The 11,836-nt window shown below is 45.2% G+C and overlaps 1 protein-coding gene and 1 long non-coding RNA gene across 2 annotated transcripts in view; one reads left to right on the forward strand and one right to left on the reverse strand.

The window, feature by feature from the left end:
* On the reverse strand, positions 1 to 6,848 carry CHRNA3 (cholinergic receptor nicotinic alpha 3 subunit). Its single transcript, XM_052672199.1, has 6 exons — positions 6,445 to 6,848; positions 5,076 to 5,215; positions 4,961 to 5,005; positions 3,923 to 4,032; positions 1,554 to 2,565; positions 1 to 941 (listed from the first exon to the last, which is right to left on the reverse strand). Exons 1-6 carry the CDS (start codon positions 6,497 to 6,499, stop codon positions 813 to 815), a joined length of 1,491 nt encoding a protein of 496 aa, XP_052528159.1. The 5' UTR covers positions 6,500 to 6,848; the 3' UTR covers positions 1 to 812.
* LOC128075442 (uncharacterized) overlaps positions 4,537 to 11,836 on the forward strand; it is an 89,629-nt gene continuing 82,329 nt past the window's right edge. The window contains exons 1-2 of the long non-coding RNA XR_008203817.1: positions 4,537 to 4,975; positions 8,644 to 8,780. This is a non-coding gene — a long non-coding RNA (uncharacterized LOC128075442). The remainder of the gene's footprint in view (positions 4,976 to 8,643; positions 8,781 to 11,836) is intronic.

Genomic DNA, 11,836 nt, shown 5'->3' on the forward strand with positions numbered 1-11,836 from the left:
TTCTCTTTATTTTTATAAATGTTACCTCATTTGACAGCACTGTCTCTAAAAAGGTTCCAGTTTGGTACAGAGAGAACAATTTATATATTTACAAAACATCTCATTACAGTATTTTTGTTGTACTGTTTATCCAAGCTCTCAAATCATCTTGTTATTATTTAAAACAAAAGGCATACCTAAGACATAATTTTAGCATACTTTACAGGAGTATTTTGTATCCACTTGCCTTCCCTTGTAATAAAACCATCATCTGTTACTCACCTACTATTCCTTTTGTAACAAACCTGCCCACAGATCTTTCTTCCCACACTTTGAATGGGCTTGTGCACTGGGTGGCAGTGTTCTGTAGCATTTGGTACATATGCTTCCTCAGCCATTCTGTCCTTATCAGGGCACACGTTGAATTAATATTTCCAAAGGTCCCATCATGTCTGGTGCCAAGTGTCTTCCATTCAACTCTGGTAGCCTGAAGGACTCAACCTGTCTTGATTCTCTGAACATCTATATAATTTTATCAGCAGCTTCTTAAATAGTTCCTATGAAGTTTATCATACGACCCACATCTTTTCCAGCTATTGTGAAAAGGAGCTGGCAAGCACAGCACATATTACTTGGAGAAAGTTTTAAAATATATATTTTTTTCATGTTATCACATTATTTAATAAAGCCTTCTAGGTCAAGCAAAGTTGAGCCAAGAGAGATCCTTATTCTACTATTGAAACACACAGAAGAGCTATCAGGTGCTGGGGTAAGAGAGCAGAGTTTGGTTGGCACAAGTTTTATTTGACTTCAGAGCATGATGTTTTAAGCTTTTACATGTCATCTCCAGTCATCAAAGGTTGTAAAAACAATCCTGCTGTTCCCAGAATACATACCAGGATGAAAACCCATAGAAAAATACGATCAATTACCATGGCAACATATTTCCAGTCATCCTGAATCTGAAAAATAAATATTAAGTAGGCATGTTTATTAGATTTTAAAGCATTAGCAATTAGGAATCTTAAACATAGCGTGCAAATAATTTTTTTGAGCTTTCCTGTGTTTATACTGATGAAATCACCTTGAAGCAGCTTTGTTTGAGTATGCTATTTGTGCTAAACCAGAAGCTGCTTCAGATAAAAACGTTGTTCACCAATTCATCAGACTTCATGGGATACTACTTCTGTATGCCAACACTGACAGTAAAAAGCTTTGTGTTTTCAGGTGATCACAATTAGCCAGAAAAGCTTACTGAAATACACTACTGGTCTTTAAACAGTATGTTGCAGATGAACTGGTGCACAGTTACCTGTGTGTTTGGTATACATTTTGTAGGTAATGCTGAAATTTTATTACGTTCTCATGCAAGATGTGTTGTCAAGAAAGAGAACGTTGTGCAAGAGAGCTGCTCCCCAAAATTATCTACGTTCAAAGTTGCATGTGCTTGGAACACAGCTTATGTAATTTACTTACACCAAACAGTGCTCTGTGTTGTCATTTGGTTTTTTGTTTTTTCTTCAAAGCAAATTGATCACAAATGCAGTTTGAGTAATAGTAAAATATATTCTTACCTCTTTTGCTTCATTCTGCATTTTCATATTTTCTGCAATGTATTTAACACTTTCAATAGCATCTCTCATTTCTGGTGACAGAACGGAAAATGAAAACAGAGGATCTACAGATTCAGAGCTGGAACTTCTTGTGAGATTGCCACTGAAATCGGAAAACTTCATCCGTTGGTATTGGCAACAGCTGCATGCCACGTCTTGACATACAAAGCCATCTTTGCAGCATTTGATTTCAGAGCTGTTGAAGCAGTTTAAGTTTGAAAACTCAGAAGTGTAAAGGGGCTTTGGCTTCTGATTATTCTCTTCATCGCTGGTGGGCCTTGTCATAAACATGATCCTGGGAAGTAAGTTCAAGAAGATAGTTCTCACCCACACAGGCATGGTGTGTGTCTTGGGTGTTCTGTAGTGCACGTTTAGAACGAATACCGTAATGACAATAGACAGCGTTACAAATATCATAGTGAAAAGGAGGTACTCCCCAATAAGGGGGATCACCAGGGAGGTCGAAGGTATGGTTTCAGTGATTACAAGAAGAAACACCGTTAAAGACAGAAGGACTGATATACAGAGCGTCACCTTTTCACCGCAGTCTGAGGGCAAATAGAAAACCAAGACAGTCAGAAAAGAAATCAGCAGACATGGAATAATCATGTTGATGGTGTAGAATAAAGGTAAGCGTCTAATGTAAAGAGAGTATGTGATGTCTGTGTAGATCTCTTCACAGCAGTTATATTTAATGTCATGTTTATACCCAGGAGCTTTAATAATGGCCCATTCTCCACTCTCCCAGTAATCTTTCAGGTTCATCGTAGAGCCGATTAAAACCAAGTCAATTTTGGCTTTATCATAAGACCAGGAACCAAACTTCATAGTGCAGTTCTGATAGTCAAATGGGAAGTAGGTTACATCTATTTTACATGAGCTTTTAAATATAGCTGGGGGTATCCAGGTCACATCACCAGTGTACTTCAGTAGGGCCTTTGTCTTGTCATCGACCTGGAAATCTCCAACTGCACTGCAAAGCAAATGAAAATAACATCAGGATGCAACTGATCCAGGTAGTTTCACATTGTCAGTTCATACACATTCAATCTTTAATACGGTTTGTGGAAGCCAGCAGTTCCACATGCGATTCAGCTCCATGTCAGTATGCAGGACTGTCAGTGTTTGTCATAAATTCTCACAGTTAAACAGCTTCATAAATTTTGAGGATTTGAAAAAAAAAAAGAGATTCTCTCTTACAGTAATAACATAGTGCAGTCAATATACAAAACAGCAAATGTGAGACCAAGCATGTCAGAACCCAAAGGCCAACATCAAGGGATATCTGCAGTACTGATGTCTCCACTTCTTCTGCGGACCATGAAGGCAGTAAGTAGTGTTGAGGTGCATCTTTGCCTGAATTGTTTATTCACTGATGGTTTTTTTTTAAGTTTTGTATCGCTGTCCTGGTCCCATCCAGCATAGTAAGATCTATGTGACAATTACATTTGTTTATACAAAAAGTAAAACTGAAAATGTAATTTTCATTCTTATGGCTGCAGTTAGAAAAGCAGCAGTGTCACTCCTCTCCACAGATTTAGGCTTTGGATCTGTGTAGTGAAACACATCAGACTGAGAGCAGAGGAATCCATTTAATTGTGGTTTGGCTCTTCACAGTGGTTTTAGCTGTTAGCTTTAGCTTTTTAGCTATTAAAGTTTAGCTTTTGTATGCTGCTATAGGAAAGGTGTCAAATTATGAGGTTAGCAGATAGAAAGTTAGAATTAGCTTGTTTGTATGTTTCAGTCTGACTCAGATAAGAAAACTGCAGTCCAAGGGAACTTACTGTCATTTCCCTTGCCAGCAGTGCAAAAAATAGTATTAAAACTGGGGTCTTGTGAAGGGAAAGAGTAAACCTCATTTTGGCCTGCCCCCCCCCGCAGTGCTTGCACCTTCGGGTTAGGACCTGGCTCAGCCAGCGATGCTGATGCAGATGGCGTGTAAGTAGCAGAGAGATGGGACATTGGAAAGTAAGCTTTTTCAGCAAGTTCACTGAATTTGTTGGTATTTATTAGTTTTTAAAAAATCAGCAGCAGTTGCTCCTGTAGAATCACAGAATGGTTGGGGTTAGAATGGACCTTAAAGACCATCTAATTCCAAGCCCTTGCCATGGGTCTCAGATAGCCTTCACTGGGTCAGGTTGCTCACAGCCCCATTCAGCCTGGCCTGGAGCACTTCCAAGGATGGGGCACACACACTTTCTCTGGGAAACCCCCAGCATCTCATCACCACCACAGCAAAGAATTCTTGCTTCCACCTCACACAGATCTTCCTTCTTTGAGTTTAGAACTGTTATGACTGAACTAAGAAAACAGGTATGTGGGAGTCTTACTTGTTATATAATACAATATCTGGCTTCCAGATCTGGCCAGAGGGCACTCGGATGAACTCAGCACCTCCATAATCCACTGGATTCCACCGAAGCTTGTAATCATTCCAGATCTAATTAGAGAAGAAACGAGTCAGTGCATTAAGTTTGCAAAGAGATCAAAATCCTGTGGACTAGAGTCAAACCAAGTGCTGTGGGGTGGCTTTTAGGGTTGTTTTGTTTTGGATACCGCCACGATCAGATGTTTCTTAATCGCAGATCCAAGTCAGGTGTCTGTGTGGGTCGGGAGGTGACTCAGTCCCTGTACCAGTGAAACAAGGTGAGAAAGGATGGGAGTAATAACTTAGGCCTCAAAAAGCACTGCCACGCAGTGGAAATGTGTTGAGGGGTGGCTGTGTTGCTGTGTGAAAGCACTGAAGGACAGACCTAGGTGGCATTCAGTCAAGTGACTGTTCATTAGTGCTCATTAAAACCCAGCTTAGCCAAATTGATGATTAAGATGAAGCTGCCTATTAAGTTGGTTATGCTGACCACCACAGTAAGTAATTGCCTTTGTAACCTATGAAGTTCCTTTTAAGCCAAGGCAGCACTGTCGTGTTGGAGTGTTGCGTGACGAGAGCCCCCCATGCGGAGCCTCCCCTGTGCGCCTTCCTATCCACCATGGCAACATTCTAGAGCGAAACGCGGCGCTCGGGGACGACGCTGAGCGCAGGAGGGTTACTGCTGCAGCTGATCGCCCTCAGTTGAACAGCTGCACCCCGACGTTGGCCCCGTATTTAGACGCCGTGTTGGTGCGAGGGGCCGGTGGCTGTTACGTTGGTTGAGGCGCGCTCGCCCTAGCGGCGCTCTCACAGGGCCCGAGGCGGGAAAGAGCGCGCCGCGTGCCGAGGTGCTGCCGCGTGCCGCTGGGGGGCAGCAGAGCGCCGGGCAGCAAAGCGCAGCTGAGGGGAACGGCCTGGAGGCTCCGCGCGTGAGCCCCGCAACGTTGGGCGGCCGCCTCGTGCCGGGTTCGTCCCGCCGGGTTCGGGGAACGCTACTCACGTGCTTCAGCCACAGGTTGGTCTCCATGATCTGGTTGACTTCGTCCTGTAAAACAAAGGCGTGTCGGGTGCGGGGCCGGCCCTCCCGCGGGCGCCAGGTGGGGCCGAACACTCACCACTTTGACCAGCTGGGACATGGACACCTCGAACTGGATGATGACGGGGTCCGAGATGTTCTTTACCGGGCGGACGAACTGGTTGTAGTTCTTGAAGAGAGCCGCGTACAGCCGGTGCTCGGGCTCGGAGCCGCCGCAGCCTGCGGGGCGAGGCGCAGAGATGTGCTGCATCTGCCCTGCGATACCCCGAGCCGTGCTGATACACGGCACAGCAACGCGCTGCTGGTGGGGAGGCCGTGCGCGAAGCTGCCCAGCAGCTGTGTGCTCCGAGCGCCGCCCGGCCGTCAGCGCGGCACCGCTTTCCTTTTAGGAGGCTCTTCCTGAAAGTCTGCGGGCAGCGCGGCTGCCGTGCTCCAAACAGAAGGGCGTGTTTTGTGCTGCTTTCTGGGTGTTACGGCATGCTTGTCAAAGGCACAGAGCTAACACCTGCTGAATGAACCCTCTGGACCATAATCAACAGATATTTGCGAGGACACTTATTATTTTTTCACCCTCCTGGCTAGTATCTTTTATAAATGAAACAGAGGTATCCGCAGGCGATGGAGCTGAGGTGTTTAACAGCAGGTGTTGCTTTCTGGTCTTTGTAAGAGCCCTTATCTCCCTGAGACAAGGAAGTTCCCCTCACGTGTAGCTGTATTCAGATAACACTTGGAAGGTGATTTCACTTCTCAGATTAGCGAAATCACTCAAGCCAAGTTGCTAATTGAAAAATGAACATACTTCTTTGATACTTCTGAACTGCTAGCGTTGCCCTGTTGGTGGTGTTTTGGTATTTCATCTCCCAAATCAAGGCTTCCTGGAATAAATATTCAATCTCTTAGATAAGTCATGTTAAAGCTAAGTTATAGCAACTCTTTTATGATGGCCAGTCCCAAATTGCCAGCCTTTTGGTGTGCCACCAGCGGTTGGATTAAATCTATTGCCCACTTTATCTCCAGAATGAATGTATTTATGTTTTGTTTTTTTTTAAATTTAAACACTTGATTTGCAGAGATAAGGCACTGTTCACAGCACGCATTTAGAACTTTTTAATATTGTCTCTCTTCTAGTCCTTAATTGCTCCACAATATATAAAACCAAGCTTTTACACGTAAGGTGCTTTCTCTTCTCAACATTAACATGGCTTTGTGTGTCTCGTTTGGCATATTGAATCAGGATGACTTAATTACCTCACAAGGAAGAGTTAGAAGCAAAACAAGACAAAAAAGCCCAACAGTGTAACAAACTGGTAGGATTCTGCACATTTCATCCCTTAGTTTGGCATAAGCTTCCACACTTCTTAAAATAAATTGGCAACCAAGCCACCTCCTGCTCACCTCCTCAGTTCCTCCTCTACACACAACAGATAAACAAATTAAGGATCACTCACCTTGAAAGAGGATGCAAACAACAGCAGTTAAGAGGAGAGCGTGTGTGCTCTGCATGGTGCTGTGAATGACAGCCTGGCGACAGAGGCTGCCGGAGATGAGCTGAGCTGCCAGGGTTGTAGGAGCACAGCTCTGCTCCTGTGATGCGTGCAATGCCTGCGAGCAGCAGCACCTCGGCACGGCGCTGCGCAGTGCGCCGCTGGCAGCTGGGCTGGGCTGCCCCCGACCCTGCTACCCAGGCAGAATCAACTGCAGACAAATACTGTGGGCAATGAGCGGCGTCCCAGCGTGGGTTAAAGCCTGTGAAATGGTGTGTGGGTGAACGAGGTGATTCGGCAATGCTGAAGATTTTTTCAATCGGCTGCTGTGCAAAATCCTTCTTTGTAAGAAGCTCGTGCCATGTTACTAGGAGAAGTCTAGTTATTGAAAATCTTCCAATTGAATTGTGCTAATGAATATTGGTATTAGGGATGCCTGATTTAGCAGTGATCTGAGATCATGAGACCCAAATTTCCAATTATGCTGTGAATGTTGAAAGTTTTTTCTTGGCTCCGTCTCATCCGTGCAAACACAAGTGCTGGGTGCCTAACTGTAGCCTGCTTCTTCACTGTGAGAAAGGGATGGTGCTGTTCCAAGGAGTAATTCAGCACATACTGGCCTGGAGCACCTCTGCTGTGATGAAAGGTTGAGGGAACTGGGCCTGTTTAACTTGGAGAAGACAAGGCTGCAGGGAGGCCTCATTGTGGCCTTCCAGTACCTGAAGGGAGCATATAAGTAGGAGGGGGAACGGCTGTTATGAGGGTAGATAGTGATAGGACAAGGGGGAATGGTTTTAAACTGAGACAGGGGAGGTTTAGATTAAATACGAGGAGGAATTTTTTCACACAGAGGGTGGTGAGGCACTGGCACAGGTTGCCCAAGAGGCTGTGGATGCCCCATCCCTGCAGGCATTCAAGGCCAGGCTGGATGTGGCTCTGGGCAGCCTGGGCTGCTGGCTGGCGACCTGCACACAGCAGGGGGTTGGAACTGAATGAATATTGTGATCTTTTTCAACCCAGGCCATTCCGTGATTCTGTGATTCAGTTTGACATATATAACTTGCCAGGATTTAAGTGCAGAGTGATGAGATCAATAAGAGCAGAGGTTTGAGTTGGAGGCCAAGCGTGGCCAAAGTGTTTCAGAGTAACTATCTTTGGACAGTTCTTTTTTTCATGAGTTGGGAAGGTGGAATTGAGGAAAGGTGTAAGATCCCAGCCTGATCCCAAAAGTACCTATTGTTGAAACCTTTTGGGGAAAGAAGATGAGGGACAATGGGGCGTTCTATTTGAAGTTCTGCTAAGGTTACTCTTTATGCATTGTCCTTGGAGAGCTTCTTAAGACTTGTGGGTTCTCACTGCAGAAATAAGAGTTTTAATCTTTTCTTACTCTCATGAAATAGTCTGAAATTAAAAAAGAAACAATTCCCCCAAAGAAACCAACAAAAAAGCAACCAAAGGCCTTTGGGTAAGGGTTATCCTCTATCAACCTTTCAGAGCCCCAGCATTTGATTTGTTTCCCTTTCAGTCAAAATTGAGGTTTGCAGTGTGGCTCATTCCCCGGGTGCCCGTCAGCTTCTATGTTAAATTGTGTATTGCTTTTTGCCTCCCCTGGAACAGCCAGGTGGCGCAGGGCTCTGCTGCACACATCCAGCAGCTGGTGCAGAGGGAGGAAGAAGGGAGAGAGCTCAGTGGGACTGCACCCTTCTTTTGGGTGGTGGTGAGAGGGAAGCTGTGTGGGACATGGGACTGTACCCACCAGGTGCTGCTCTCCCTGCTGCTAGGGAAGAATAAACGACAACCCCGTGTGGTGCTGTGTTAAGAGATTGTGCTGGGAGAACGAGCAGCAGGCTGGATTCAGCTGCTGCTGGCACAGAGCTTGTTTATCTTGTTTGCTCTATCTCTCAGAGCATCATTCACTGCGTCCCCAGACACATGCTCTTAGGATAATTTCTGTAATTCTATTAGCTTTGAGGAAATAGGCTTTACTGTCCATTTGATTTTATTTCTTTTTTTTTTTTTCTTTTTTTCAAGAGAACACAGGCGTTTGGTCTTGTAGCTTAACCCTTTATGGATACGTTTCCTTGTCCTTCCTTCTCATTTTGCCTTTGTGCTTTCCATGAATGAGCAGCATTATAACTGGGATTTGTGTTTGTTTCTTTTTAGCCCCAGCTAGAAATGAGCTAAAGCATCAAAGGCCAGATCACAGCCCGTGTTCCCCAAAATTCAGTGTTTAAACCAGAAGAGTTTGGAAACGGCTGATCTCTAGAGGCAGTGAAGAGCCATTGTATCCAGAAATACAGGTATTTTGTTTATTTGCCAAATTGCTGAAATGTCCAGCTATGTTTGAATGCACAGATATTTTGTCTCTAATATCACATGGTGGTGCTCCTGGTGAAACCAGCTCAGGTTTGTAGCAGGATTATTTTCTATGTCTGGGGAGAGTGATACGATAAGAACACGTCACCATGACTGCATTGCAGAACTACTCAGAAGAAGGATTCGTACAGGCAAGGGGAAGTTCATCACCTAAGAATATCTGCAACAGCAAACCGTGTTGCCTTTGCTTTTTAAAAACCCCGTGTCATGTCGTGCCCCTACTTTGTGTGTTTCTCTGTTAACATCTGTTAAGATCAAATCATGACCAACTCATGTGATGAGAAGATTATTCCCCCACTCTACTCTGCAGTACTGGTGCATCTGCTATTAAAAGCTGTCTGTGCTGGTCTTCATTTGCTTTCGCTGTGGGAGTGCAGAGACAATCTCAGATACACTCACCTGGAGGCAGATGGCACACGTGTGGTGGTGCTGGCAGTACTGCACATCCTGAGGGCACGCAGGATGTTGTATTCAAGGATTTGGTAATGGTAGGGAATGGAGATGGTATCACCAGAGCCTTTTCCTCACTAGAAGGGAAGCAAAGGTTGGTTGTATGCTTTCACTGAAAGAGTTTAATGGAATGATCATGTTCTTTTTTTTTTTTTTTTAAATGGAAAACATTGCTGTAAAAACCTTGATTTGTTTGATCAACTCGAACCTTGTAGTTGTGTTGGTCTGTAGTCTGACATTTTTAGTGCTTCCATTTCTCTGGAAAATTTCTATTTTTGAAATTTTGTCAAGAAAACAAAATGGAAAACCCTGTGATTGTCTGACAAGTTAAGCTGGGATGGCTTTATTTTTACATAGGTGGAGCTGCTGAGAGGCAAATACAGCATTTCTGAGTTCCAAACTGCAATTCTATGAGGACAAAGTTCTTCAGAACTTTTATGACTTGGGTGAAATTTTCCATTCTGAAGTTTGCTGTGGATCAAACTAGTTCTGAAAAATTTACAGCAATACAATCATTTTTCCGAAGCACAACTAGGGAAAAGTATATTGCCTTACTCATGATTAAAAAGGTGTCAGGTGGCTCTGGTACATGGAAAGCACCAGAGCTCACCATGTCCTGAATGAGGAGCCCTAACTCCTAAGGGATGCTCCTGGGGACAAGGGTGTGCCTTTTGAGAGCCCCTTCTGTGTTTGTCAGGTCAGAGGCTTCCATTTGCCTGAGCTCTGTGGTGGCTGCCTGCTGAGATGCCAAATCATTTCTGAAACTTTTGTCTTTGCAAGAGATAATTAGTCTGAAGGAGCCAAATGTTGTCAATTGTGGCTGCTTGTGAAGAGTAAGACTGACTGTGAGGCAGAAGTTCTGGGGGCCTCAATTCAATTCCATTCAGGCAGCATCAAATGGAGAAGTGGAGAAGATGGGACTGGGGAGGGGGGTAATGATTGGTAGGAGGCTGATGGCTGAGGGTGCAACAGAGAGAGAAGTGCTGTTGTGGGGAGAGGAGCACAGAAAAGGGCCTGTGCTTCAGGCATGTCCAGCAGCAGTTTGCTGGGTGGACTGCAGGGTTTGAGGCTGACTCACTGTGTCTCTGGTTGCCCCTCTCTCCTTGGGAACGTGCAGTGGTTTGTGACAGCACTGGTCTGTGCTGCCTTACTCAGGTTTGCTGTTCAGGGTTCATAGAATCATGGAATGGCCAGGGTTGAAAAAGATCACAATATTCATCCAGTTCCAACCCCCTGCTGTGTGCAGGTCGCCAACCAGCAGCCCAGGCTGCCCAGAGCCACATCCAGCCTGGCCTTGAATGCCTGCAGGGATGGGGCATCCACAGCCTCCTTGGGCAACCTGTTCCAGTGCCTCACCACCCTTTGGGTGAAAAACTTCCTCCTAATATCCAACCTAAACCACTCTGTCTCAGTTTAAGACCATTCCCCCTTGTCCTATCACTATCTACCTCATAAACAGCTGTTTCCCCTCCTGTTTATATGCTCCCTTCAAGTACTGGAAGGCCACAATGAGGTCTCCCTGGAGCCTTCTCTTCTCCATGCTTAACAAGCCCAGTTCCTTCAACCTTTCATCATAGGAGAGGTGCTCCAGCCCTCTTATCATTTTAGTGGCCCTCCTCTGGACCCACTGCAAGAGCGCCACATCCTTGTTGGACGTGGAGGGTTGTTGTGGGATTTAAAGGAGCTCCACCTTTACACTGTCTGCGCAGCACCGGCAGCTGCTCTGGCTTCTCTCTGGCTTCTCTGTAAGCAGAAAGAACTACCTAGCAGCTGGGGCATTGTGTGCACATGTGCTTATGATATTCTATGCCATGGCAGCTGCTGGCAGATAACGTAACACAGAGGAGTCTCCTGGGATAGGCAAAGTGCTCCTCCATTCCCTTGGGTTGCCTCTCAGCTCACAGCCACTGTTTCTGTTGCTGCAGCAAAACAGCTGTGCTATTTAGTTTTAAGATTAGACATTTGAGGTGAGAGAAGCAGATTTAACCCCTTTGAATTCCACACCTTCATCCAGGCCACATTGGGTACGTCCAGAGCAGTTAATGTCTCGGAGAGGACAAGAGCATTGCCACCCCTAGGGAGAGGTGGGGAGGTAACACATAAGTCAGCAAAGGTCCTGGAATTTCTTTGAAAGTTGGGAAGGTTTCTGTGACATGTGCATATCTGTGTCATTATCTGCAGTGATCTAGATAGGGACATCACTAAGTTCTACTGAAAGCAAATCAGGCCAGAGGTGTCTCCAGAAGCAGCCTGCTGAAGAAGACAGCTTTAAGTGTCTGCTAATCCTCCCCCAGGATAGGTGAGCCAGATCCGCTGCTCAAGTAGTGAACTTTAAATTTGTTCACCATTCATTTGTAGCTGTCAGTGCTTGTAACATTGGTGTGTGTCCTGATAACACCTCTAGGAGAAGCTGAGGTTGGTTTAGCTTGAAGAACATCAGGACTGTGCTTGTCTTTGTGGAAGTGAAGAGGTAGGCTATCATGGTGTTTGGTGGGATGCTCAGCCATCCTTTGCCAACACACTACCTGTG

The sequence above is a fragment of the Tympanuchus pallidicinctus genome, unplaced genomic scaffold (assembly GCF_026119805.1).
Source record: "Tympanuchus pallidicinctus isolate F22 unplaced genomic scaffold, pur_lepc_1.0 scaffold12, whole genome shotgun sequence".
NCBI lineage: Eukaryota > Metazoa > Chordata > Aves > Galliformes > Phasianidae > Tympanuchus > Tympanuchus pallidicinctus.

Excerpts from the sequence above, each read along its gene's own strand:
- CHRNA3 (XM_052672199.1), bottom strand. The coding sequence starts at position 6,499 with ATGCAGAGCACACACGCTCTCCTCTTAACTGCTGTTGTTTGCATCCTC. Across the intron at positions 4,033-4,960 it reads CCAACCTGTGGCTGAAGCAC|ATCTGGAATGATTACAAGCT; the intron begins GTGAGTAGCGTT and ends TTCTCTAATTAG. Across the intron at positions 942-1,553 it reads TGCAGAATGAAGCAAAAGAG|ATTCAGGATGACTGGAAATA; the intron begins GTAAGAATATAT and ends TTTATTTTTCAG.